We start from the raw sequence: 24,564 nt of genomic DNA on the forward strand, positions 1-24,564 counted from the left end.
ATTCCTCCTAATCAGTGAATTAAACCCATTTACAAGAAATCAAACATAGTGCATTATCCATGAACAGTTCCACTACAGGAATTGTTTCTTGCAAAAAACTTGGAGGAATTCGATCCGCCCATGAAACCAGAAGTTGTACTTTGGCAGAAATCCCTTAACATATTTTCAGAAGATAGTTGATTAAAAATCTGGAAACTTATCTCCAAATATTCTATATTCACTTAGTTATAAATACTACTATGAAATACTTTTAAAGTCCTGGAATTTAATTATCATGGGTGCTGTTAGCTTTCAAGGAGTTACGTTTTTAAAGCACTTGGGGAATTTTTGAAAATTAAAGGGCTATTGGAGCAATGTTTCATTGGAAGACAAATTCCAGAAAGATGGTACTGCGGATCTTACTGTTTTCCTGATAGCACTTAGTTGAGAAGTTTCGTACTCATTAAGGACAACGCCTTTCTGTCTGCTAAGCAGGTCAGTTTTGAGACCCTGTTTTCCCCATTATGTGTCTGAAATTAAGTCACACTGAAGATTCAATTTGTACTTATCTCTGTTATTTCTTTCTTCCATGTTCCATATTATTACTAAAATAGATTTATGTTCATGTTAATTTGCTAACTGAATTATTTTCCTCTTCTGTTTTGTTTTCATAACCTTTTATCCCTTACTTAGTCTTTTAAAGTCATGGCAGTATTGCTCACTTTTCTTTAGTTTTATTATGAAATTAAAGAAATAAACTGGAAAAAGAGAGATAAGTATGTTACACTATCTGAGCATGATGAAACTCCAACAGCAGGAAAATTCACAGCTGTCCAATCCATCTCCTCATCATGAGTAAGCACTGTTGTACATATGGTGCACAACACTGACCTCAGATCTTTTTCACTCAGATTGCATCTGGTTCTTAATTAGTTTGATTTATAAAATGAAACATAATTGACGCCTTGGCAACATTATGTTGCTAGCAGCACAAATAATAAATTAAGAATGAGTGAAGTAAAAGTCTCTTTGGTCATGTATGCATAATGGCATGCTGCATATATACAGTATTATCCTGTATTTCATCACTCACATTTTACGTTGTTTTGGCTGGGTCATGTTTACATAAATGTCCTGAAATAGCTATGTAATTGTGATTGAGTCATACCATAAAAAAAAAAAAAAAAAAAAAAAAAAAGGCGCTCTCTGCAAGGCTGTGATGCTGTGGAAATTAGTCTTATTTTCCAATGTGTATATATGACTTTTCTGTAGTTGTCTGAAAGTTTGTATTTGCGAGGCTTGGAAAGAAGTTGTCATCACAGAGCTAAACTAAAACAAGACTGAAAGGTTAAACAGCATTTGGAACAGGAGTGCTCCCAGAGAAACACTTTGCCAGCTACAAAACTATAAAAAGTACAGACGTGCTGGGGAACACAGCAGAGCTGAAGAAGAGCCTAAAGATGCCTAAAAGAGGACAATCGGCTTACCAGATGGCCCCCTCCTTGCTGGTTCATTCATCAGGTTGGCCTGTCCAGTCGAATGAAGACTTGATGGATCACATCTGGCTTAGGGCGGAGGAGAGAGGGAATCTGTCTGGAGCCCTGCATCCTGAATACAGGAGAGGAGTGAATAAGGTTTCAGATGGACAGAATAGACAGAATGGTCAAAGTGTGGAGGAGCTTGGTAGCTGAGTTAGCTTTTGAAGAGTTGATTCTGTTTTTCTGACATTCAGTTTCAGCTAGAGCAGCTATGTGCACCAAGAAGGATTCATCTCTTTAGCCTATCGAAGTGGTGAAAAGCATATAACCATTTAAGAAGGTGTAAATCATCCAGATAGGGCTAAAAAGTATGTTTGCAGATGAACTGCACTTAGTCTTCACCTGTTCTGTGGTTCTAATTAGAAGGGAGTCCAGAAGGAGCTGTGATCTGCATGCAAGAAGATGGGAAAGACAGCAGAAGCAGGTGTCAGTGAAGGAAGTGGCACACAAGGATTGGAGTGGAAAAATGCTGGTTTCCTATCTACATTAATGTAATCTTCACTTCAGAAAATAACATCACATCCTTCTACGCCAGGGAAGTTGTTTCAAACTGCACTCAACTGATATTCAACATCAAGGAAAAACAGAACATCAGGGAATAACAGAACATAGTCAATAGTGATGATAGTAAAGAAAGAAGGGGGAAAGGAAGCAGAAAGCTATCAGGTATGAAAGATATATGCTGAGAATATTTTCACTGACATTTGCAGACTAGATGGGACACTACTGTACCATGGAAAAGTATAACCTTGCTAGGACTGCAAAATGGTATAGTAGAAAGGAGTTGAATATATTAATTCAACTGCAATGTGAAATCATACAATGGAAATGGAAATGCATTCAGTGCCTGGCAAGACAGAACTTCTGAGCATTACTGGAATGTATTGGGGTCCCTTGGTAATATTACCATTAACTTGAAATTCTACCAGTCTTAAGAACAGTCTAAAGATCTATCACACCGATTTCCACCTCACGTTGCTTATCACTTTATCACTAGCAGAAAAGGCTCATCTTTTTGAGTCTTTAGACACAGTCTATTACTTCACAGGATGGCATTAGATCTTAGAATTCTGTTAGATATGTAAATAAGAAAATTGATTACTTTTCCTACAAAGAATGATCTAACATAGTTTCTGATTCAAAGCAGTTTCAATCAGGTCAATTGTCTAAGGACTAAGGACTAAGGAACCTGAGTATAATAAATAAGGAACTGCATTTCCTCTGCATTTCCTCTGTTATAATAAATTATTTCAGGACTTGACACTTACCACCTAATGCACAACCACTTGCTCCAGGAAAACTATTTGCACTGGTTGAATACCACTTTTTGCATATTAATTGAGTGGAAGCTAGAATCTGTCCTGTCCTTTTTCAGGCCATGATATCCTTGCCTGCCTGCTCCAATAGTGAGGGAGGTAAGGTAACATAGTGTTCTCTTACCACCACACAGCCAGATCATAACTCTTAGATGCTTTCCAGCACACAGACCAAGACACACTTGAGATGTTATTCTTAGAAATGGACTCAGACCCAGCAGTGTAGTATTACTTGTATATCACAAGTAGAATGTAGTAGTTCAGGCCTGTAAATCACATTGTTTTTAACTGAGAAATACTAAATATAATTAAGAGTTTTCTGAAATACAATTTTATGTCAGAATAATCTAAATCCACAGAACTAATATGTTTCATAGAGCCTAGCTACCTTAACTATCATGATTTGTTTTGATAAAACTTAGACCTTTCTACTCAGCAAAATATCAAAATAGTCTCTATGCTTTCTTGTTTTAAATTCTATAATTTACAATTTATAACATAAGCAAAAAGAACTTACTGAACAAAATCTGTCAACTACACTAAAAAGGAAATCTTTCAATAATTTTATATTAACCATTTCATTATTAACCATATAATTCATCCAAAAAAATCAATAATCTGAGGTTGTTCTGTTATCCTGAGTTTATAAAAATGTTGAACTTTGCTATTTAAACAGCTCCAGTTTTAATACCATGCTGAGAAAAAGATTGATAGTATGATAATTATAATATGTTTTTTCACACTATGAACACTCCTGGAGAAATATAAAGTGTGCCTGTGGATGGCAGATTCTGGCACAGAAGTGCCAGATTACAGGTTAGTTTGTGTTTGCTGTTTTTTAATACATCAGAATAATTTATTTTGAACCCTACTGCTTTCACAATGAATGCACCTTGCTATGCAAGTATTCCCTGTGATTTCTGGTGACGAAACTATGCCTATTAAGAGACATGTTGATCAATGCTCTTTCCTAGATTATGCAGCATACTCTTTTAAAATTTTAGATGCAGTCTTCTAGATGTTATTCCATACCACTAATATGGACAGACATGGTAGAAAAATATATACTTTTAGGATGCAAGACACATCTCTGATCATGTCACTTAATTTTGCTTTTCAAGAAAACCACTAACAAGGATGTGATTTGGTATGTTTTAGAATTGTACTTTGAAAGTCTAATTATTGATATAGAAGAGAAATGAGGATGATAGTTAAACACATTAGAAGCACATAAGCATGTGCTTTGCCGCAGGAATTGCCATTGTGACACACCCTCTGGCATAGATGGCAGCTGGGCTGCAAAATTTCCCAAGGCTCTTGAAAAATTGCATGAAACTGCAAAAATGTATGAGGATTTACTGCTCATATCCAAAGGACAATATGGGTGCTGTTATTCTAGATGTTCATTGTACATCCATCAAGAAATGATGGGTTTAATGATGTCCTTGCTAAGGCAATTTGTACCTGAGGTCAGTGGGTTAACTTTGAAATTGGGCAAACTGGAAGGAGGGCAATGAAATAACAGTGCCACCTCTTAGCTCTCTGAGGTATATATTTGGGAAGAAAAGTCAATCAAAAACACAGAAGGAGCTTTAGCTGGCAGCTGAGACAATGGCAGAGATACTTATCAAGAAATGCAAAAGGAAACCGATTCAGGGAAAGAAGCTCATTTTAACACATGAGAGTTACTCCTGTGGGAACAAAAGACTCACCCTCCAGGTATGCATTTGACAGATGCTGTTAAAAATACTTTCAGGAAAAAGACGTGGAAAAAAATCTAGGTTTTATTACATTAAAAACACGGTGACACAGAAGTACTTTAAAAAATGAAGTAGTGCTGATCACTTGTTTTTATTATTCTTATTTGGGATATCTAAAAGAGAGGTTGCATGTAACTGTCTTCTCCGTCTATTTCAAAATAGTTTAGAAATAATTGTTTATTAATGGTAAAGAGGTGATGAGAAATAGAAAATATTTTAAAATAAGATGTGCAATAATGTACAAAGGCATGCAAGCCAGTTAGTGATTGAAGTGATTATACCAAGGTATTTCCTTTTAAATACATGACACATTGCCTATACTTTCAAGGCAGCACAATGAGGACATAAGTGACAGATTAAGCTTGCTAGATGGAAAGAACAAAAGAAATGGACATTTAAACATGAACATTCTTGGAGCTATTATAGGTATCATAGGCATAATAGACTAAGCACAGCTGAGAATAAATATTAAGTTCATTATAGAGAACCAACAGAACAGTTCATCACTGAAGTATATATAATGCTTCAATTTTAAAAGAAAAAAGCCCTCTTTACTATGCACTTACTAAAATCAGTTTGGCCCAAATTCAGAGCTCAAATCACCAGATGGACATTGAGTATTTTGTGGAGAGGGGAGACTGATTACTTATACGGGTATTGGACTTCTGCAGGAATATGAACGCATGCCATAGAGATGGTTCTCTTAACCCAAAGATAAGGCCTGCCCATGTTCCAAGCAACCCTGTGATTGCTTCTACTACATAAGCCCTAGTAAGAGGTATGTAATATCACATTTATACAGTAGAGATGCACCATTTCATCTGTCAGAAGAGTTACTGCATCCAAAGGCACTGTAGAACATTTGATTCAGGGTTTATACCATTAGGAAACAGAATTAGGCATAAGAAAAACGGAACAGCAATGGAAACATCTTTTGCAAAAAACTTTAAGTCTCTCTATGGCAAAGATGTATTTGATGGTTTTTGAAAATAAAAATTGCATTGGCAGCATATCAAAATGTTTACATCTGTGAAAACACTTTTATCACAAAATTCTGTTCTCACTTGAACAACCTAAGGAAACCATAAGAGCATCAGAAATTCAATGCTGAAAACAGGTATTGCTGTGAGTGCATTGTTTGGGATGCAGGAGATGATCCATGTACTGGCATTAGATTTAGGTAACACTTTGTGAAGACCACTCATCCGAAAGAAGACTGTCAACAAATGCTAATTCCATTTCTAGGGGTCTCATTTCAATTTACAAATGCCATGACAGTACAAAACCCTCATCAATTGTCTAAATTCCTGTCAGTTTTTTGTCATTTATTATGATCCTACAGCTTTTTGGAAGGGTTAATTCCATTCAGCTAAGGAATCTACAACACATTGTGAGTGTATCAACACCTGCCTAAACATCAGGTATTTTCATCTAAAGTTTTAGTTTTTTTCTGGTTTGAAATTTGTCAGAAACACTACACAAAACTTATTTTCATTTTTCCCATTTCTACTCCTATGCAGAAACCCAGCACAAAGACATATGAAAATTGAGTGACCCGACAGTCAAGTCTACATGAGTTTATCCAGTCAAGGATTTGTTATGTTGTGGAGTCACAGGTATAGTCACCAGGACTAACACAGAAAACTTTACATGATTTTCATGTTGCATTAACTTCTTATAGTTTTGTTACACAATTTTATTATTTCTCTTGTGAAGGGATAAAAGTTTATGCATCTGGCAATCTAAATGATCAGTGTTTCTTGCATTACAGTTTGAGATAGTAGTATTGCTTTACTTCAGGTTATCAGTAGCTGCCCGTTTAGCTAAAGCACAAAGCCTAAGAAAAACTACTCAGTAACAGACATTTGAGCTTAGAAAAGAACAGAAAGAACAGATCATGAGATACAAAAAAATAAAGATTTCTAAGAGATGATCTAAAGACATTCAGTGAGATCTATGGTGATATTTAAGTTTACATTTTTACATTGCTTACATCAGAAAGGCACTACAGCCTCTACAGTTTTGGGCATCTTGTCTACAGAACGGATTGTAAATATGCAAATTTAACAGACCAAACAAATAAAGGATAGCACTAAATCATTTCAAGGAACAGATTCGGCTATGATCACAGGAAAATTTCTATAATACATAACATAACCTTAGGAGAAGTGTTTTGGGTTTTTTTTTGTGGTTTCTGATGAAGATACGCCATTGTGTCACTCAGTTAAACATATTTGGCAATAACAATGTAGCCTATCATAGTATTTCTAGTATATTTGGGCAACACAGCTAATTACTAAAGTATCATATGAACTTGCCTTAGGGCAATCTGGAAAGTTTAAAGAATAGAATTAGCCTGTAGGCAACAAACTAAATTAATTAATGGCTATGCTTATGTTGCATATAGCGAGAGAAAATTCCAAAATACATGCATCTTATATATTCTTCAGTATGAAGGACAGAACATCACAGCTTTTTTCCCATGGCAGATGCCAAAATACACTGTTTGCACACTAGTGCCACCAGATCAGATAACGTCATTACTTTGTGAATTAGAGAATTAATTGCTAAATGCCACAATGTTAACTAAAGCACAAAAGAAGAATCCCAGAGTAATATAATTTCACAAATGCTCTTTCGTTTATCTCTGTACTTGAGAGAACTTTGGAGAAAGGCAAGACATGAAAAATCATTTAAATAAAGAAAAAAATTACTAATTCTAGCAAATAAAAGATTGGGTTTCTATACTAGGTTTCCTGAGAAAATACAATTCATTTATAATATCCATAAGAGGATAGCATTTCTTCAGCAGCCATCAAGGCAGTCTCTTCTGCCATGAAGAATTTGGCAGGGCCACGAATATGGTAGGAAGTTGAGGCTTAGGTCACAGTCAGGAAGATGTCAAGGATTTTGCCCACCAGTAGGAGGAAATGTTTTTCCGTTCCAAGCCTAAGTGGATTGTGCACTGATCTGATCCTCAGAAACACAGTTCTCCAGAAATGAGAGTGGGGTTTGTTGTAGGCATTTTCTTACATTGCTTTTAGCAAACCACACCAAACTGGCTTTTGGACAGCCCAGACACTCATTAGTACAACTAAGGAGAAATTTGACTTGTGAGTTCAGCTTTTTTAGGAACACTGGAGTTTTTTCAACAAGAATAATCACTCATGCTTATCTAGCAGATATATGCAAGACAAAGTCATGGTCAAGTTCATTGTTTAAGTGGCATAACTAACTAAAGGCTTACTTAAGATTTATGATGTTTAAATGACATGAAACTTCACCTCAACCAAATTATACCGATTTTGGCTTTGACAGGGATATTTGCTTCCTGTGGGAGATCATGTTCTAGCATCAACCATGGACTGCAGCCCTGGCTGAGCAAGCTTGATAGAAAAAGATGGTACGCATAGTTGGAATTTTATTCTTGGATACTTAAAGATTGAATCAGAAAAGTCTCTTCAAGTGGATTTTTAATTTCAAGACATTTTGGTTGGTTGTTTTAAGAGGATTTCCACATTTAACTGATTCAAATGCATTAAAAACTGTGTAGAACTGAGTGGCAGTGTTGTAACAAAATTTGACTTATTTTTCTAACCCATGTTATAAAGAAAGGTTCCTCACTCCCACTCAGATTAGGAGTCATTTTACCATTGGCTGTGACTAGGAGTAAGAGTGGGTCTTAAATGGGTAACAGATTGAAAGGACAAGGCTAATTAGTGATGTGAGCTAAGTATTTAAACATTAAGATAAATGCTAAGACCTTTTTTACTCTGTCATGCTGTGCAAAGCAAACCACCTCACATTTAGGATGCTTAATTCAATTTGTGTTACACTACTGATGATTATGAAATGCATTTTGAAGAGGTTTGTTTTATCTTCTCCTGTAAGTGCAGAAAACATACAGAGACTTAGTTCCTACATGACAGTACAAATATAAGTAAAAACATGCTTAGTGAATGCTATGAGAAAAACATATCTAGTGAAAAGAAAAATTCAGGATATATTTAAGCAGATATGAGAATTTAGACTTTTATAGTATCATTTAACAAAATGGTGCCATCATTATTCTTGTTTGGAACAGCTAGAATAAAAAATGAAAACCAGCATTTTCTCTTTATTTGACATTTCATGTATTACTTTTACACTCATACACATACACCTCACACATATATCTTCCTATCAGCAATGGACTAAATAGGGATTTTCTTCATTATCATTTCAAATAAGAGAAATGAGAGACTGAATTTGACTAAAATTCCTGACAAGGTAGTGTTTTATTAAAAAAAAAAAAAAAAAAAGCCAAGATGGAAAAGCTTTGCTGAATATTCAAGTAAGTACAAATACATAAAGCACTATTTATAGCATTCTTGTGATCATTCATAGCTCTTTCTCACATGACCTTCAAATATATCTGTGTGCCAAAGAAAAGGATCAGTGTAAATTTATTGCTCAGCAATATTAAATGGGTCTTTTTTTTCCATCACACATGAAATTCCACTTCTATGGTACTACAAAATGACATGATGCCCTTCCAGAAGTGCTCTAAAGCATAGTGACACAAAGTGCCCTTCTGGGCTTTGCTGACCTAGCAGATTTCTCTTTCTAGTAAAAGTGCCTAACTGAAATACTCTGGAACCTTTATACACACAACAAACAGGCTTAAAAGGTGTTTCCTTTGGGGGATTTAGCAGATACTTAATTTTATGCTCCCATCTATATCTAGTCAATGTAGGATCAACATTTATTTATCAACATAGCTTCAGATTTTCATCTTACAGCATATGTCTGGAATTTCAAATTAACAGAAATAAAACAGGCAGTAAATCCACCCTTTCATTTTATTTAAGCCAGTGAGCTGTCTTCTGGATCTAAATTCAGTATTCATTTTACTTTCTTCTTATCTACTGTAAAGATATTGGAAATAGCTTAAGAGATATAATGAAGGTACCATTAAACAGATTATCTACATTTGCCCAAGGGACAAACTGGTAAAGTAACTGGAAGTCAGCAAAGCAATTCAAAAATTCAGAAGTTCAGATACACATTAGGTATGGTTTATATTTACCTTCATTTTTCTTGATGGTGAAATTTGGATTGTTGACCATTTCAGGAAGAAGACTGTACAGGAAATAATGCCCATTTTTAGGATCATCTTTGTCAACAGCACTGACAATCTGAATTACCTACAACAGAAAATGCTCTCATTAAGTATTCACACTCCCGATAAAAATACAGTATTGAAAAAACCATTCCATTCTATTGGACACATTCTCATTCGTCTGCATGCCAGATGAAAAATGCTAATTTGTAATCTTGGAAGGTTTTTACAGACCTTGGACTCAAAGTCTGAGGAACAGGGACTACATCTGGCCCATTTAAACTGTTTCCAGAACAGGGAGGCAGAAAATAAGGAGAAACAGGTACATAAAAGAGGCCAGTAAAAACTGCTGCTGATTTAGGCAAGTAATAAATTATTATTCAGCAATAAAGAAGGAAAACTGTGTTTCAGAAATGCTCATGATGCCTATGGTAGTCTTGTATTCATATAGTCATGCTTCACACTGGACTGAAAGGTATAATCTTTCTTTAATACTTCTTCCTTTCCCCTACCGCCATTTTTTACTTCATTGAATAATTATTTTTTTAAAATTACCTTTTGGTGTGAAGCTTTACATGATAAATAACATAATCTGAAAAAAAAAATCTAAGTCTATATTTGGATTTTTTTCCTTAATTTTAATAAAACCTCAGTTATTCCTGTACTAGGAACACAGGTTTGGTTTAAAATATCACTATTAACAAATGATTCCCAGAATAGTGCAGGATATTAAGGGTAGAAGAGGAGAGAGAGTTTGGATAGGCTGAATAACTCTGAATAATTGAATAACTTTGTATGAAGCACCTCATATAATTTATATGACCAACTACAGTATCTGCAGTGTATTTACTTCCATTTACCTCTTTTAGCTCCAACATTACTCAGAAAGATACTGCAGTTGATCATCTTCAAATCATACAAAGCTGCATAGGAATATGAAAGGAGGAAACATTATTTTAAAATAATCAGGAGTTTTGATTTTTTTTTGGTTTTTTTTTTGTTTGTTTGTGGGTTTTTGGTTTTTTTTGTTTTGATTTTTTTTTAATATTTGGTGCAATCACTTTTGATTCCAAGTATTTTCCAGAGAAGTAGGAACAAAGACAACTATGGATCCAGATCCTGCACTCAGAGCTGAATTTCAGTGGTAGTTAGCTCATGCTAGATAACATTTATAAGAAATTTAATGATAATTATTGACCTTTCCCATGTCCACTGAATTCAATAACATTTTTGTCTTATGTAGTTATTTTTGTAATGCCTAAAGCAACTGACCAATAATTTCTTGGACAATTAAATTCAAATTAGGAATCACTACAAATTTCATTTTTAAAGAGTAGAGTAAAAAATGGGAAAAAGTCTGATGCTGTCCAAATTCATAGACTTATACTTTAAATTTTCAAAGCTTCACTAACAAAATGCTAATAACTAATATTTTATACTGGTTTTATCACAAGAGAAAGGACTATCAATCTATATATGTTACATGTATGATAATAGTCAATATCCCATCCTTTCTTCTATGTTCTTGTGATGGGTTGACCCTGGCTGGACGCCAGGTGCCCACCAAAGCCGTTCTATCACTCCCCCATCCTCAGCTGGACAGGGGAGAGAAAAAAATATAACAAAAAGCTTGCGGGTCGAGGTAAGGACAGGAGAGATCATTCACTCATTACCGTCACAGGCAAAACAGACTCAGTTTGGGGAAAATTAACTCAATTTATTACAAATCAACCAGAGTAAGGGAATGAGAAATAAACCCAAATCTCAGAACACCTTCCCTCCACCCCTCCCTTCTTCCTGGGCACAACTTCACTCCCGGATTTCTCCACCAAGCCCCCACAGCGGCGCAGGGGGACGGGGATGGGGTTTACAGTCATCCCACGTTATTTTCTGCCGCTTCAACCCTCCTCAGGGGGAGGGCTCATCACACTCTTCCCCTGCTCCAGTGTGGGGTCCCACCCACGGGAGACAGTCCTCCACGAACTTCTCCAACGTGGGCCATTCCCACGGGCTGCAGTTCTCCATGAACTGCTCCAGCATGGGTCCTTTCCACGACGTGCAGTCCTTCAGGAGCACACTGCTCCAGCGTGGGTCCCCCACGGGGTCACAAGTCCTGCCAGAAAACCTGCTCCAGCGTGGGCTCCTCTCTCCACAGATCCACAGGTCCTGCCAGGAGCCTGCTCCAGCACGGGCTTCCCACAGGGTCACAGCCTCCTTTGGGAACCCACCTGCTCTGGTGTGAGGTCCTCCCCGGGCTGCAGGTGGAGATCTGCTCCACCGTGGACCTCCCTGGGCTGCAGGGGGACAGCCTGCCTCACCAGGGTCTTCCTCAGGGGCTGCAGGGGAATCTCTGCTCTGGCGCCTGGAGCATCTTCTCCCCCTCCTTCTTCACTGACCTGGGGGTCTGCAGGGCTGTTTCTCTTACATGTTCTCACTCCTCGCTCCGGTGGCTGTTTCTCCGCGTCCCAACTTTTTTTCCTTCTTAAAAATGTTATCACAGAGGCATTACCACTATCGCTGATTGGCTCAGCCTTGGCCGGCAGCGGGTCCGTCTTAGAGCCGGCTGGTATGGGCTCTCTCGAACACAAGGGAAGCTTCCAGCAGCTTCTTACAGAAGCCACCTCTGTAACCCCCCTCGCTACCAAAATCTTGCCACACAAAAGCAATATAGTTCTTTAAGAGTCAAACAAAGAATAAAATCTTACTACATAACCACAAGGAGCAACATCAAAACATAAATATTTGAAATTATGTATGTAAAAAGATGTTTGAGTAGGTATTGATATAGGCATACATAATTTGTAAGACAATCTAGGAAGGAATTTGAGACAATTAATTCCTTGCTTAATCATATTCTGAATAGGTCAGATTTATTATCAAAAATATACGGGAAAAAGTTTTAGGTTGTTTAAATACCACATAAATAGATTCTTTTTTTGGATAACTGCATCTGCCAGGGTGGAAATCTTGAATGATATGATTTCAAACACATGTATTAAAAGAGATGGACAAAAAAAAGGCCTAACATAGTTCTTGCTTAAAAGAAGTAGGTCTCCAATTTAACAGCTGCATAATAGATCCTAGAGAACTATGCAGTGTGAAAAAATATAAACAGCTGAAAAATATAAAAGCAGATGTTGTCTGTGCCACTGCAGAGATGGACCCATTTACAGATGTGGAACATTTTCAGCTATCCCTTTGCAGAGGTGTAAGGTACTAAACTATTCACGTGCATCGGGCCCAGGGCTGGACTAGGTACTAGTAATTTTGCATCATGGTAAGTGCAATTTAATATGGAATCCTGAACAAGCATCTTTAGACAAGTATATTTTATGTTTGTTCCACTTTTCAAACACTGCTAGAATGAGAAAGCAATAGGGAAAAAGGATAATGGCACAGTCAAGTCTGGAAGGTCAACTGCACATAATAGATGCAGTTTATCAGATGGTTATGCAATTTTATCTCTACTGGCTACATAACTGTTAATTCTTTCCAGCATTATGTAAAACAGTTGACTGTAAAAATTCACTTTCACTGTCTCCAGGTTTTCAGTTAATATACCTGAAAGCCAGTAGCCAAGAGCATTAGTAACATGGGTTTTCAGTTAACAGAAATTTTATGAAATAAGCTTAGAATATCACTAGATTGGAAATTTTCAAGAAATAGAAACTGGGCGTATTCTTTTCCGTTCCTCCTCACCCCTGCCCCAGGAACTACAGATACCTCTTAATGTCCTATAGAATTCTTTCTTACATTTCAGTTCTTTCCATCCATTCCCTTCATTGTTTACCAAATCATTCTTTCTCTGAAAATGCACCGAAAATTATATGCAAAAGACAGGCTTAGTGGAATACTGCATTTGTTGTGTTACACGCACACATCAAGGAATTAAGAGTTAGTGTTCCCATGGCAACCTTATTTCTTTGTGCGTTTGCATTAAAATAAGGTCTTAAAAAAATAAGCATAACATATATACAGTGATACAAAGCTGCTGTATCTTTTACTCCATAGGGGTGAGAAAAGTCCAGTAATTCTCATTACCACATTTTTTATTAGTATGCTAATAAGCATGCTTTATTGCTCAGTGTTGTGTGTTCATGTAATGTAACACTATTGAAGTAATTGTCCAACTCTTAATTTGTGGTTCATAACATGGTAGAGAATCTTCCAGGGCTGACCTGCCTTACCTATCACTAGAGATGTTTTTTCTTTCCTAGTAATAACATGCATAACAAAGGTGTGTCATATAACAAAATTGGTCAATACTACTAATAAAGAAGACAAGAACTGATTTTTTTTTCACTATGTATCCATAAGCATGACAGTGAAAGTTAATAACCCTTTGGCTGTTCAATCTTGAAATTTCTGAAATTCTGCCACGTAAGATTTCAAATTTGTTGTATTAAAAACTCAGGCATATATTTGATTCTGTACAAACACTTAGAAGAAACATAGTAAATCAGCATTTTTGCTTAACAGGCAGCTCTGGATTGAAATTAATAGTTAAAGGATCCTCTAGGACAACTTGGCATTATAATCTGCAGGTTTGTATTGCATTTCTACAAAGCCACATATGCCTGAAATAATATTTATAAAAGATTACCAGTATAATCATAATAAATTATGTAGAAGGTTAAATAGCAAAACAAAGTTCTTATCAATGTATCATAACTATCTATGTGTGCTTTTAATACACGATGCTGTTTAAAAGTCTCACCCTGCAATGCAACATGCTAACCTTAGAATGGTTCCTTGTCATTAGTAAACTGTTCCCTACTTTTATTAAAACTGTTCTTCCAACTCTGAAAAAACTTTTGCAGTTACATTAGTGTTCATGGTTATTTTTGAATTACTTTGCAGACTCATAATACTATAAGCAGTAGTCTCATCACAGTACAATTTTAACTTTGCCTTTTCAGCTAGAGCCAGCCCTTTACTGCTAGAACCTGCATTTTGCCATTTGAATGAGCTTTGACTCTTCAGAGAGACAAAGATCTATCTGAAGTTTTCTTCCATTAGAAAAAGCCAATTCTATTAGGAGAAGTGAATAAAATAGAGACAAATTGCAAGAGACTGAAGGAATATTGTATTCAGTTTTATATTGCTCTAGTTTGAACACTGGCTTGAGCACTGATACATCATTGTCTGCACTACTGAAGTGTTAAAAATTTTGTAGCTTTGTTTTGAGCAAACAGCACTTCACTGGAAAAGTCAGGGTATGGATTGGGGAACAGTGAGTGAGGCACTTTTCTTATGCAAAAATACAGATGTTCTGATCTAGGAGTATAGGAAAATAATTTAGCTGTGCTGGAGAACAATCAACTGTACAGCTATAGCCAGCAAACCCATGAACGTTCTGGCTTTAGTAAGTGGAATTATGCAAAAAAAGGAGTAATAGGGAAAGGCACGAGCTGGTTTATGGTTAGCTTAGAGGTACCGTAACAGTACGTTACAATTTTTTTTTTTTTTTTTCCCCTCAAACTGACACAAAACATTTCTGGCAACTTTCTGTTGTCTGTAAAAATGTGCAAGGAGCACATAAATATGTGCATGGACAAATATATTTCCTCCTCCTCTCTCTTTCTCCTCCTACTAGCTGTAGTACCTCTACGGCTAGACGTAGGTTAAAGCAAAGAAAATGCATCTGGCAATGTTATACATCAACAGTTTTTAATACATTTTGTCACATCACCAGCAGCTGTACTCGCCACTTGCAATTATATCAGAACCCAAAATAGAACACTTAGAAAGTGAACTGGAATAGATGGTTCAATATATTTAAAGGCTGCAAATAAGGTTTCATAAAAGGTTCAAATGTAATCTCCCTTATGGTAATTCAAATTTGATTTAAACTTAGATTTAAGTTGAACTGCAAATGTAAATATATTGGAATACCATAACACAATTGAGCCTTTCCTGCAAATGTAACATTCAAATTTAAACTTTGGAGAACTATCTATCCAAATTAGGATTTTGCTACAATGTAAAAGAGTAGTGTCTTTCTCATATTAGCTATTTCATAGCTGAGACATATTTATTTGTTTGAATTCTACATCTTGCCTGATTAACATGATTTCTTCCAAATTTTGAATATGGAATAGTAAGCATAAGAAAAATCAATCAGGGAGTGTAGATACTAAAATCTTTACAGGAACAGATAATTTTTGAATGATGACTTAAATTTAGAACCTAAGCTGGGTGACTATTCTGGACTGGTTACTGTTCCAATAATGTTATTTGTTTAAAACACAGAATAAATTGCAGGATCAGTGCCACCTCATCCACACTGGCAGCCAAATACTTAATAACCATCTGTAAAGTTCACAGAAGGATTCACGCTCAAGAGTGACATCTGCCATCAGATCAAGAGTGTAAGAGGTGATGGTAAGATGAAGAATATCATGGTTTAATGAAAGTTTTTCATAAGTGCTTAAATAAAAGCCTCTTTTACTAGCTGACTCTTAATAATCTCATTTATTGTTTTATTCCAAAATGAAATGCAAACACTTTTCACCATCTCTTAAAACACCTGAAATTTGATAGCAATACCTACATAAATATATTCAGAAAACACTGCAACACAGCTTTCTGATTTCAGGGAAGCTTACTGAGCGCTGGATAAAGGTGTACTCATTAGAATTTAATATATATCCTAGAAAACGCAACTACTCAGCATCTGAAATCCACCCTAAGCTAAACAGAAATCCACTCTGAGCTAGAAGAACTTAAATACCAACAGTAACATAACTGTCTGCCCATAAGGGCACATTTCAATAATCTGCTTTTCAGTGGATAGTGAGAATTCTCATTTCTTAAATGACACATTTTTCACACCTTTTTAATAAACAAAAAGGGGTGCTAGAAGTCAAATCATCTTCTGTAACAATCCAGTCTTGGCAGAGGTAGGTTGTCATACACTACTCTATAGGTTGTCATTTAATACTACTAAAGGAAAAAATTTCTAACTCTATTGTCAGGTAACCTTCTTTAGAGAACAGTGAATTTAATGCCTAACACCCACATGAGACACAGGAATAGTTGGATTAACAAGACTAGTGTCATGCTGTCAGCTGCTGTTTATTTAAATAAAATGTCACAATCTAGAAATAAATTAGAAAGTTTAAAAACAGTGAATTGTTGTAACATACAGTGTTTCTCAAGCTGGACAAAAGTTAAATCTCATTTACACCGCCTTACTTTCTAAAAGTCTGTACATTTTCTTGAATCTTTATCTTGTCATTTATGTGGCATATGAGATATTCTTCCCTATTTCTGTATTTTTGTCCTTCAAAATGTATGCCTTTTAAGAAATCTGTTTCATTTTCTTTGAAAAGGCTACACAGGTTAAATCTTACTTCTGATATCTTGCTGTGTTTATTTCACCTTGTAGAGTGTTCTGTAAATTCCTTTGCCAACCCTTTTATTTCATTAAATCAAGAAATAAATAACCTGTTAAGTCTTTTTTTTTTTTTTTTTTTGTGAAATATAGTGAAATCTTGAACTCCACTTCTCCAACACCCCATCCCTCTTTAGATATTTTAAATACAGTTACAATTTACTTGACTTTCCATCAAGTTCTGGTTTGCTTTCTTTTTTTTTTCCCAATTGCAATAGAAAAGTGAGTAAGAACTAAATAGATAGAGTTTATAACTGAGATACGGGTAAGGGGAAATGGTTGTATTGTTTCAAGTGTTTCTTCTAAATTATACCTGGGCCCGGCTGTAATATAGTTCAATAACTGAACTGGAATTCAGGTTGGATTATACTTTTACCTATTAACACACATGAGCCTATGACATGATGAGCTCCACCGGAGTGGAAACAGTGGCAGCTTAAAGACACTCAGCATTTTTTCTGGATATTGACCCAAGACTCCTACCTTTAATTTAAAACCTATACTTTAAAAAATTTGTATGTCCATATAGAGATGTAACACAGAATACAATCATAGGTTTATCTTAAATTAATGAGTTGTTAGCATGAACACATAGGCACATATTTTGGGAATAAAGATAAGACGACAGGGAGAAACTGCACCCCATTCTCACACACCAAAGTACACAATGTAAAAACATGGAGATACTTACTTGTCCAGGCTTGCCATTCTCACATAAAAAGGCTTCATGCTCTGATGCAAACTCAGGAGCGTTGTCATTTACATCAAGAACTTTGATAGCAACAGGCACCCGGGACACTTGACTGTGGTTCCCTAAGAAAAGAAATTCAAAGCATAAGAGGTAGGCCTATTTAATTTGTGAATGATGCATAAATGCTTACATAGTAACCATGCTCTTCCTGTCTTCTGTCCTTGCTTAATTAGGTTGTCTTATCTGTAATGGATCATAGAGTTGGAGCATGAGATAAAGAAGGATGGCCAGTATTTTATGGTTGAAAAGAATAAATAGACCCCTATTGCAAACAGCATTTGTTGGAGATTAGCTCAGTGAAGACCTTTCTTGGACTAAATTGGTAAGATTTTTCTTTGATGAAGTTTGTATTGTTTTATTGATAAAGTCCATTACACATGGAAAAGGGAAGGCTGTAAACAACATAGATTTATTTCTTTGTTTATCTTTGGCAGAACACAGAGCATTTTACTCTATTAGTTGTTCTGACTGCACATCTATTATTTCTTCATTACAAATACAATTAATGTGGAGACCCACATTGTGAGAAAGATAGATGGCAGGTAGACATAGGCAAAACTAGATAGTCCTCTGGACTATTAAAGCACTTTGATTCATCTGCCACTGACCAAAAATATGACCTGGGAACTTCTTTCTTCACCGAAATAAAGCCTCATTATTTACAATATAGAGCTATTTTGCATAAAAGTGTTTATCACTGTAAAAAGTAGAATAACCTTGTTAAGCTGTAAGGAAAGAAAAGCTAAACCAACAGTTTGCATTCTACTTTGAATAGATTTCACGGTCATTTTCTAGTGTCTTTCTTTCAATTCAGTACAGCTAATTTATTTTAAGAGACTATTTATAAATATTTCAGATTATTTTTCCCCAAAGAGCAAAAACATGAATTCAGTTTAAACTGAGCTGACCAGCTGATCTGAAGAGTTTAAAAAAACTGTTCTATAACACATGCATACCTCTACAAGTAAATTAATACTAGTTTCAAAATCCATCTCTTAGTGAGTATTATTTTATGACCACAGTATTTTATCTTGTTTATATCATCAACAATTTGAAGAAATGCACACTGTGTAAATTAAACTCTGGGTCCGACTTGTAACTGAACTATGTGCTTTTGCCTAAATCATTACTGCAGGCAAGAAAGCTGCTACCGTAAGTCTGGGTATCAACTTACTCACAGTTGTTGTGACAGCTTAGCAGCTGTCCAAAGCTGTCATCAGTCCATGTGGGTTCTGTTCTCTGGCAATACAGAACTGGCTTAGGGGAAGGCAGGACAGAAGTTCATAATAAATGTCTATAAAGTAGAATTACATCAGGCTCCACCAGTGGGCAGGGAGCAACTGGTGGCAGCCCTACAAGTGGTAGAAATGATTAAAGGAAGAATCACTATATACACTGTATTTTTTGTGGTTTCCATCAAAGTTAATTGTGTTGTGACCTAATCAAACCCTACCTCTTGTATCCTTTTTTTTTCCTTATATGATAAAGACAACCACAATTTTTGAAGCTGCACCTAGAAATCTAAATGTGTAAATTTCCATTGCTCTACTAACATTATTTTGAAATAGCATAAAAATAACTATGTCAAAAGACACAAAACCAGGCTATCACCAAATGTACTAGTGCTATAAACAAAGGCTTTATGTTTGCTAGATAGCCTGAAATACTTCCCATCTGAGGGAGTCAAAAGTTTTAGTTCAGAAAGAAACATGTTACAGAAGAAGAAGAAATCCCCAACAAAATATTGTAAGAGTAATATTTACATCCATTTTGCATCATATTATCTTACTTATTAACAGGTGGGGTGAATACTTATGCCATGAAATAATAATGTCTAGAAATCAAATAAAAGTTAATATGCAAATCATGTATCCCAAACATTTTAAACACATTTTTTATCTTAACTTGATAGAAATACAGACAATGAATCTTGAGCTTATCAGAATTCTCAGCACTAGTGTCATATTTAAACACTAAAGATTTACTTTTATCTAAATTAATGAAATGATGGCAGTTCAAATTTTAAAGACATTACAGAGAAATGTAATTAATTAGATAAGCTTCTAAAGAAATTATTCATGTCCCTTGTGACTGCCCCCAAAATGTTTGTCTTTCATCAGAAATACAAACATTAAATTTAAAGATATTATAATTAGAAACTTGATGAGAATTCATTTAAAAAATTAATTTACTAAACACAAGAGAGACCCAACTGGTTTGGAAATCTCCAAACAAGGGGATATCCACCGCCTGTTAGGGTTCTTGTGACTATGGTGGAATTTATTGTTGAGAAAGAGAGGGAGAAAGACAGAGAGGGAATTTTATCTACTGCTTCTACTGCCCACCACACTGAATACATTGCATTATTTTGTCATTGCAAACTTTCAATGAAATTTCACTTTGTGCTAAGTGTTTTCCCTGTAAATATAGATCACCCTAAGCATACCTATTCAAACAAATTAATGAATTCTCATTAAGCAAATCCAGATTTCACTCATGGATGAAACACTGTTAAGATAAAAGAGATTCATCTGTCCATTTTCATACTTTTAATGTCTGCAAACTTCTCAGTGGTAAAACATATGCAGAGGATGTCCCTCTCAAGTTTAAATCCATCTCTGTTAGGAATGCCCAATATCCTTGAACTAAAAGTAGAAAGTGATTGAAGTGGATCCACTCCGACCCACAGAGTGCACAAACTGTTAAGTTTGCATGGGCAACTGTCCTCCATATGGTTGGCCTTCATACTGATTAGTATTCAATGTTCAGAACTTTTCCTCATTTGTAAGAATGAAGAGTCAGTTCTTTCTAAACTAGTGACAAAACTGAGTTTTCATTACTGGGGGTGTGTGTGTGTGTGTGTGTGTGTGTTGCTTTTTTTTTTTTTTTACCCAGTGAATCACCCAGTCAATAGAATTAAGGGAGACTGCGTCTTTTTGCTTCTACCAGGTAGATAGTAAGACAGATTGCTTAAGTTCCAATCAATTATTCTATGCAAAATCATAAAAGAGTGTAAACTTAGAGACTCTCTAAGGAACTAACCACATTTGTAAAAGCTTCATCACCAGTATTTATTGTGATGTACAGCTTAAAAAGACCTACCTTGAATCTTGCAATACAAGTTGTGATGGGTTGACCCTGGCTGGATGCCAGGTGCCCACCAAAGCCGTTCTATCACTCCCCCATCCTCAGCTGGACAGGGGAGAGAAAAAAATATAACAAAAAGCTTGCAGGTAGAGGTAAGGACAGGAGAGATCATTCACTCATTACCGTCACAGGCAAAACAGACTCAGTTTGGGGAAAATTAACTCAATTTATTACAAATCAACCAGAGTAAGGGAATGAGAAATAAAACCAAACCTTCCCTCCACCCCTCCCTTCTTCCTGGGCACAACTTCACTCCCGGATTTCTCCACCAAGCCCCCGCAGCGGCGCAGGGGGACGGGGATGGGGTTTACGGTCATCCCACGTTATTTTCTGCCGCTTCAACCCTCCTCAGGGGGAGGGCTCATCACACTCTTCCCCTGCTCCAGCATGGGGTCCCACCCACGGGAGACAGTCCTCCACGAACTTCTCCAACGTGGGCCATTCCCACGGGCTGCAGTTCTCCATGAACTGCTCCAGCATGGGTCCTTTCCACGACGTGCAGTCCTTCAGGAGCTTCCAGCGTGGGTCCCCCACGGGGTCACAAGTCCTGCCAGAAAACCTGCTCTGTGGGCTCCTCTCTCCACAGATCCACAGGTCCTGCCAGGAGCCTGCTCCAGCGCGGGGTTCCCATGGGGTCACAGCCTCCTTTGGGAACCCACCTGCTCCGGCGTGGGGTCCTCCCCGGGCTGCAGGTGGAGATCTGCTCCACCGTGGGCCTCCCTGGACTGCAGGGGGACAGCCTGCCTCACCAGGGTCTTCACCACGGGCTGCAGGGGAATCTCTGCTCCGGCGCCTGAGGCATCTCCTCCCCCTCCTTCTTCACTGACCTGGGGGTCTGCAGGGCTGTTTCTCTTACATGTTCTCACTCCTCGCTCCGGCGGCTGTTTCTCCGCGTCCCAACTTTTTTTCCTTCTTAAAAATGTTATCACAGAGGCATTACCACTATCAATGATTGGCTCAGCCTTGGCCGGCGGCGGGTCCGTCTTAGAGCCATTTGGTATGGGCTCTCTCGAACACAGGGGAAGCTTCCAGCAGCTTCTTACAGAAGCCACCTCTGTAACCCCCCTCGCTACCAAAACCTTGCCACACAAAACCAATACACAAGTATATAATTAGGACTGTCATTTGAGAAGCAGTGGCTTGGTTTGAAAATTTAGCACACTGAGGTGCATGATTAAAAAATATTGAGAAAATTTCCACTAGTCTAGTTTACCAAAACTCTTTTCAGATTAAGGCTGCACAGAAGGACTTAGTTTTTAATTTCAAATACATTCAGTTGGTCATCTGTGGACACTGCTGCCACAGCACAGCATGTAGCTATAAGAAACACATATGCAAATTGTGTACATAATTTCCTAGAAGTACAGCTCTTTTACATCTCTGCTGAAGTCTCAATTATAGCCCACAGTTCTAAGATCCAGTACCCTGCTGTAGATGAGCACAGCGCACACACACACACAAAGGAACATCTACAGGTATAAGGAAAGGATGACTCTGTAAAAATAACTGGTGGAACTTACTAGTGAAAAAGAATAAATTTCCAAAAATAATGGAAAGTCCAGATGAGTTTAGAAATGCATACTGAAAGGTTTACAAGAATTATAAGGACCTAAAAAGCTCTTCCGTTTTTCTCCCCAGTTCTCAAGATTCTATTGGAACATTAAACGCTTGAAATATACACCTTGCTGGTACGCATCTTTGAGTAACATACCCATTGTTACTTACTCAGGATTAAAAAAGGCTGCAGAGTTTGATACAATAATGAAGAGGTAGATGAGATAATCGAAGTCAAATTTCAAAAATCCGATTATCAAGACATTTAGTCTCTCCATACCTGAACTTCTGGAGGCTACAGACCAATGCTAGTTCTTATTGTGATCAACACATTTCTTCCTTCCCGGAAAACCCCTACATATACAAGATGTGTGTGTATCATTGGAATAGATTGTAATACAAAGCACTAAGCACTGTTAACATTGTTACTGCATGCAGCAAGTAATACCAGGAGTAACTAGAGCTTATAAATCAAAATTTTGGTCTTGTGCCATAACTAACAGAACATAATGCAGCTATTCAACAGCCACAAACACTGTCTTTCCTTGACAGATACACATACAAGTGGTCTTAAAGAGCAGTGGTCTTTAAGAAAGAGAATTATTGGCTGCACAAAATGAAGTTCATCATTTGTTTAACCCAAAGAAATCCAGTTTAATCCAGTTTTCCTTAATTTAATTAAATAACCCAAAATCACTTCAAGGTTCTCTTTAAAAAGTCATAAGCTGCCTTGCATTTTAACTAAAATTAAGTACCTGAATAGAAAGTAGACTCCTAGAAAATAACACATCTTTTATTACTATTATCATCACCACATGGCTTGGAAATGGCTATTTCATGCTTCTCTGATTCAGTGAAATTTCTACTGTAATAATATTTTAAAATTAGAAGTAGAGGAAATCCTAGTTCTAACAGAGAAATAAAAAAAAAAAAATCTGAATCACTGACTTAATAAAAACAACAGCACTTGTTTTACATCCCTTATGTTTCAAACTTATTAAGTTGTATTTTAATGGATCCATTCCCCATGACTCTATTAAGGTTTTATCTGATGACTTTACTAAGATAATCTACATGCAGGACAAGTTTATTTCTCCTGTTAGGGTTTATGTTGTTGTTTTCTTTGTGCAATCCTTTACCTATCTAACACCACAGCTTATAACAATTTTTTGCCATATAAAACTGACAAATCTAACTTCAAGAATCCTAAGAAACAGAGATGCTGTTGTGAAACTGAAATTTTATTTATGTTGAAGTTTAACTACAGAAATCCCCTACTAGTGCAAATACTGTGTTCAGTTGTCTGAAGTGTTGTGTAATGATCTGATTCATGACAGACTGATTGTCTGAAATTGTCAGGAAAAGACATCAGTAATTGGCAATGTTTCTGTTAAAAATAACAGAACATAAACTATTTCTGAATTAGGATAAAATTCAAGCAACCAAACAGGATTGGTCATCATGAAGATTTAGTTCCCCCCTGAAATTCTTGTATTTTAAAGGATGAGATAATACTAAGAGTTGTGGTATATCTATAAAAAAATAGAAGCATTATCAGTGCATAGCAGAAATGGTTCTGTACAAGTTGCTAAAACAAGAAACAAACACTGCTTCAAAATTAATGTTCCATTTATATTTATTTCAGCACACTGGAACATATTAGAGGAGTACAGATTGTGGCTAGTCTCTGTGTGTACATGTGTGTAGGAGGGAGGCAGAAAGAAAAAGATGTGAAACATATTTCTCTGGTTTGTTTCTTAAGTCATTCTTTGGGAGAAAAATAATACTGGAGTTGAAAAGTTTTGTCTCCTTTCAGTAGATCACTCGGTTCATTTTATTATGGTCTCCAGAAGAAAGATGAACAAGTCAAGAGCAAAGCTATGTTACGTTCTATTTTTATTTCCTCACTGATAGACTGTCACAAGTTTAACCAAGGACTTGCTCAACATCTTCCACCTCCTTCATTTTTGTCCACTTTTCTCCCTCTCATTGCCATGAAAAAGATGTCAGACTCCTGCAAAA

The 24,564-nt window shown here is 36.5% G+C and overlaps 1 protein-coding gene across 2 annotated transcripts in view; it reads right to left on the reverse strand.

Moving 5' to 3' along the window:
• CDH8 (cadherin 8) overlaps positions 1–24,564 on the reverse strand; it is a 151,559-nt gene that overhangs the window by 14,962 nt on the left and 112,033 nt on the right. For both annotated transcript variants that reach the window (XM_075039990.1, XM_075039991.1), the window contains 2 exons: positions 17,782–17,903; positions 9,662–9,779 (listed from right to left, as the gene is read on the reverse strand). In XM_075039990.1, coding sequence (XP_074896091.1) covers positions 9,662–9,779; positions 17,782–17,903 — 240 coding nt within the window. The remainder of the gene's footprint in view (positions 1–9,661; positions 9,780–17,781; positions 17,904–24,564) is intronic.

Source organism: Buteo buteo, chromosome 11, assembly GCF_964188355.1.
Source record: "Buteo buteo chromosome 11, bButBut1.hap1.1, whole genome shotgun sequence".
Lineage (NCBI taxonomy): Eukaryota > Metazoa > Chordata > Aves > Accipitriformes > Accipitridae > Buteo > Buteo buteo.